The sequence below is a fragment of the Quercus lobata genome, chromosome 2 (genome assembly GCF_001633185.2).
Source record: "Quercus lobata isolate SW786 chromosome 2, ValleyOak3.0 Primary Assembly, whole genome shotgun sequence".
Classification (NCBI taxonomy): domain Eukaryota; kingdom Viridiplantae; phylum Streptophyta; class Magnoliopsida; order Fagales; family Fagaceae; genus Quercus; species Quercus lobata.
The window spans coordinates 11523843-11529103 of NC_044905.1; the positions used below are offsets into that span (position 1 = coordinate 11523843).

Consider the following 5261-nt stretch of genomic DNA (forward strand, 5'->3'; position numbering starts at 1 on the left):
ATGGGTGTCAATCCTGATGAAAGTCTTATTGCTGAAGTTGATGAAGAGGTTTTGCATTCTCATCGTGAACGTGTAGCCCCTACTCCAAGAGAAGATGATGAGGATGCTAGGCAAGGAGATATTATAAGAGATTCTATAGCATTAGCCATGTGGCAAAACTATGTCCAAATGTGATAGCTTTTGAGTTTATTGTTGTCATGTCGTTTAAGAATATGCTATGTTTCAATTACTTAGACCTAAATGTTATGCAAATTTCTCTTTTCATTTTAATATTGCTCTCTATCTTTTGATAATGAATATTAATATTTACACAATATTTTACATGTGTTTTTTGTTCTATTAATTATAGTATGGGTAAGATATCAAAAAAGAATGGTGGAGATCCAAGCAAAGAAATACAATAGAGTAGTGTTATGGATGATGCTTTAGTGGATGCTTTTTTACATCAGGTGATCATAGGTGGTAGAGTTAATGGAACTTTTACCTCTAAGGCATATGATGACATAGTGAAAGAGTTGGTTGAAAAATTTGACATGGAAATTAACAAAGATAAGGTGAAAAATCAACAGAAGACACTAAAGAAGAATTTTCATGAATGTTATGACATATTTAAAGATGGATTGAGTGGTTTTGGATGGAATGATTCTTTAAAAATGTGGACAGCTGAACCAGAAGTTTGGGAGCCACTCATAGCGATAAATTACCATTTTTTGTGAGTTTAATTTTGTATTTCATAATTATATCTGTTGTTTAACCATTTGTCTTGGTTTGTAACAGTCTAAACCTGCAGCCAAAAAGTGGATGACAACACCTATACCCAACTACTCTAAGATGGCACAACTTTGGGCTCGATAGAGCAAAAGGTGATCATGCTGAAACTGCAAAGGAGAAACGTGTTAGGTATGCTGCATCGACCACTATTGATGAGATTGATAATTTGATATCTCAAAATGAAGTTTCTTTGGAGAACTTTGAAGTGGAAGATGATCAGAGGTCACCAGAAATTAATGTTGCACATTCTCGAGTGTCATCACAAGATGCAATGTCTTCTAAAAGCAAGAAAAGACGATTGACAGAAGATGATGAACTCGGAAATGTAATTTCCCAGTCATTTGATAATGTATCAAAGGCAATTGATAGGGCGACTGAGGTTATGGCAAAGTGCTTTTCAAAGTCATATGGAGCAGAAGTTCACGCAGCTTTGGGCCTATTGGAGTTAGATCCAATATCAAAGACTGAGGCCTACATATTTTTGATGGAAAATCCAACATATAAGGAGATGTTCTTTGGTTGCCCAGATCATGAGCGCAAATGTGTCTTATTGACACTAATGTCTAGGCCTAAAAATTTAAAAAGTGTGGGATTTTTTGGCCAACCTTAGTTTTGGAATGGATTATGTTTTTTTTTTTTTTTTTTTGACAAGACTCATTACTGGAGTCTTTTTTTTTTTTTTTTTTAAAGATATTTGTTTGCATTGTTAGACAATATTTATTTTGTTGAGAATAAATATGTGATGCGTGAATTGCTTTACAACATAGAAATATACATAACTTGTTTTTTAGCTACAATAAAATTTTCTTTTTTCTTTAAAGAAATTGGGAGATGGAGATGTATTAAATTATCAAATCTATTGTAAAGCACACTAGCCAAGAAAGATTCAATCTAAAACTAGCAGCCCCTAAAAAAAATTTTCAAATTGAAATAAAGAAATTGTGCTATTATCAAATTTTCATGCCATTATCTTCATTTGTTAAATTATTGATTAGCGTGATTATTTCTATTCACCTTGACAAAACTATATTGTAATTCAATAATCTAACACAGACCCAATTGTTGCTAACTAGTTTCACATCATCCACTAAATACTAAACATTTCAAAACAATTATAAGTTCTCATTGATTATTTTTTATGTTCTTTAAAATGAGGGGTACAATAGTAATGTTATTATAAAATGATTTCATTCCATTCCTTCCAATGTCACTTCCAAACGGTGTTACTTACTTTTCATTCCATTTCATTCATTTATTTTATAACATTCAAACAAGATTTTTAAATTCCATTCCATTCCATTCCTTTCCCTACTAAATCCATTCCATTCTTTTAATGATCATTCCATTCCATTCCTTTATAAACTCCCAAACGGACCCTTAGGTCTGTTTAGATACTTCTCAAAAAAAAAAATTTTTCTGTTTAGTTGTTAAAAATTGAAAATTAAAAACTGAAAACATGAAAATAAAATAATTTTTAAATGTATGAACAGTATCGTAAAATCTAGTTTTAAAGTTGTTTTTGTAAAAAAAATATTTATGAGTTCCATAAACAGTGCACGGCAAAACCTATCAAAAAAAGTTAGACGTTGGACGTAGAGGCAATATCCAAACAATCACATAATATATAATTTTGTGCAATAATTCGTTATAGCACAATTTTGTGAATAGTGGAAGTGTGTCTCTACGCGGCCACCATCATCATACATCTTTTAATCATAACTCATCACGTGGCATGTTATAACACAAAATTATATATTTTAGTGTATGTTTGGCAAAAATTATAAAATCAACTTATTTTTGTTACTATTTATGAATTCTATTACACTTTTGAGTGCTATTAATGGATTCTATTATACTATTTCAGTTAGTTTTTACCTTTATTTACATTATTTTTATCAAAATTTTGTTAATTTTAACAAAATACGCAAATTTCAAACAGACCGTGTCCATAGCGTTATTCGCAATTAATTGGTTAGATTATGGCGATTTTTTTATGGGATGTTATGATTTTGACTCTTTGGGCTTCTGCATTAAGTGTGGCAGTGAGGGAGTCATGTTTGCTGCGTGACTCGTAGCTCATTTTCTGGTACGTAAACTTGAAATTACCAAAACAACCTTCATTTTTTCTCAGTGAGGCAATTATACCCATGTCAAATTTCCTTTTTCTTTCTCTCTTTTGGTTGGATGTATGAAGCAAGTATAATCTTGATTTAGCAACAATTTACAATTTTCCATTGTGCTTATCTTAATTCAAATGTCTTGTAGCTTTGGTCTTTTGCTGAATTTCGTTATGATCACTTTTTAAAGAACCTCAACTTTGCATAAAAATAAAGTTTGGTACAACACTCCATATTTCAATTATTTGAATAATGTTACTCCATCAACACAACTATAAAGTTGTAAGTTTTAAAGCAATTGGTCCCATTATAAAGGAGGTCATCAATAAGCTATAGCCTTTAGGTCAAGTGCTAGGTTTTACATTTTTTTGATTGATCCGGGAGATATATATTTTTTATGAATATTGTGACATGGGCATTGTGATTTTTGTAAGCTGTCGGTAAGTGAGGTCTTCCTAGGGAAGAGACAGGAGAGTTTCTCCTTACAACAAATTCAATACCTTTCCTTCCCTTTTCTCACTCCCATGAGTGCCTATTTTGTTAAATGCCTTGGCTTTCCATTCCACCTTGATTGGGAAATTTGATGTTTTCTTCTTGATTGTCATTGTCAAATTGATGTGGTTAAGGTGGTCAGACCCTACTACTAGAGTTAGAGGACATTTCTAGATATGGGACTATTGGCACTTGTTAGATTATGGTGTTTAGGCCCAAGTCCAGTTGAGCCCATTAAAATGAATGTCTAATTCTAGTTTAGTGTTTCGTTATTCATTTAAGTATTTTGTATGATATTTCTGATCTATCTATCAATTCTCATTTCCGTTCCCATTCTCCTTTTTAATTATTTAAATTAAAATTCTTATTTTAATTCAAGCCCCGAGCTTCAGGCCCTAGTTCCAACTTTCACTGAAGTTGAATTCACTTTTATTATTTCTCTTTTCAACCTCGTTCAAATTTTAAAAATTGTTGTTTTATTGTACTATTAGTTATAGACTTCGGCCATATAGGTGGGCTACATTTGAACATTTATGTTGTGATTTAATAACATACATTCAAACTTGACAAACGGGTCGGGTCAATTGGGTTTGTATTATATCAAATTACTAGCAATATTCATGAGTCAATTTAACCTGATATTGGACATATACGAGTAAGAGTTCCGATTAAACTGTTTTCATGGGTCCAAAAACCCCTAGCTATACCCATATTTTTTCTTTGAGTTCGAGCAAGATACAGAACTCTACTTGTACATAGCTTGGTCGGTGTCAAAGTAAGCGAGAGAGCTAAGAAGGAGGGAGTGTATTGAGAGTTGATAGTGAGTTCTGTAATACTTCGTGCTTTACAAGTTGGCCTTGCTTGAGTCTTGCTTAACTTGGAGCACAAAACATTTGGCAAGGGTTTTAATTCTATTATTATATAAAATTAGAATTAAAAAATAACTCAAAAAATAATGTCCAGGTATGGTAAAGCCTGAAAAGTTTATGTAACCAAATATTAAGAGTTGAATCAAAAATATATATATATAAAATAGGATTTTTTGTCCCCTTGCTTTTGGTCGGGTTTCTTTCTTCTTCCCAAGGCATATCATTTTCTTTTATAATTATATTTTTTTATTGGTTCTTGCTCTTTAGGCTTCTCATTGTCTGTAAGAGAGCGTAGCTGAATCCATATTTCTGTCATAATATGGACTAAAAGAAAAATGTCTATTGGGCTGGCTATCAAATGGGCCCAATTATAGTCTAGATTGGTCTCTCCCAATTCGGATTTCAATGCTACTAAAACTAGGCCAGACCCTTGTGGATTATCACGATATTCAGTTCCTCTCCCACTAATATAAAGTTTTTTTTTTTTTTTTTTTTTTTCCCTAATAAAAAAGTTTCCTTGAAGCAGCCAAAGTTCCTCGGAATTCGAAAGCCACAAAGTTTCCTTGAAGCAACAAATTATTTTCTATCCAAGTGACTTGAATAGACAGCATACAAATCGAATGAAGCATGTGTTGCTTTAGGCTTGTCTAGCACCCTAATCTTTAAAAAAAAAAAAAAGTAATTTTCTGTAAAACTCAATTAATGAATCTGGAAACTCATCGAAATGTCTCACCCATAATTCCAGTAAAATTAAATCCCCCCCACCCCAAATTAAAAAAAGCTTAACAAAAGCCATAAATTAATAAGAAAGAGGTGCCAAATGCTTGGGAAGTATCATGTTTGTTATATGGATGTGGAATTGTGGATTATTCTTGTGAAACCCATTAATGAGTCCCACATCGAGGAATAATTCTTATAATACATTAAACTTTCACAATTACAACTATACAATTTATTTATTACTCTTTTTTAATTTTAAGCTTAAGCAACAAGTATCTTTGGTAATCACAAA

General features: G+C 31.9%; 1 protein-coding gene across 1 annotated transcript; it reads left to right on the top strand.

Moving 5' to 3' along the window:
• LOC115959328 lies at positions 1–1381 on the top strand. The gene is made up of 3 exons (XM_031077683.1): positions 1–162; positions 450–712; positions 832–1381. Exons 1-3 carry the CDS (start codon positions 1–3, stop codon positions 1379–1381), a joined length of 975 nt encoding a protein of 324 aa, XP_030933543.1.
• The last annotated feature ends 3880 nt before the right edge of the window (positions 1382–5261 follow it).

What these genes read in the sequence shown, in the direction of transcription:
- LOC115959328 (XM_031077683.1), top strand. Translation starts at nt 1, where the DNA reads ATGGGTGTCAATCCTGATGAAAGTCTTATTGCTGAAGTTGATGAAGAG. An exon ending in TAGCCATGTGGCAAAACTAT is followed by an intron (nt 163 to 449) that starts GTCCAAATGTGA and finishes TTTTTACATCAG; the next exon opens with GTGATCATAGGTGGTAGAGT. An exon ending in GCGATAAATTACCATTTTTT is followed by an intron (nt 713 to 831) that starts GTGAGTTTAATT and finishes AACTACTCTAAG; the next exon opens with ATGGCACAACTTTGGGCTCG.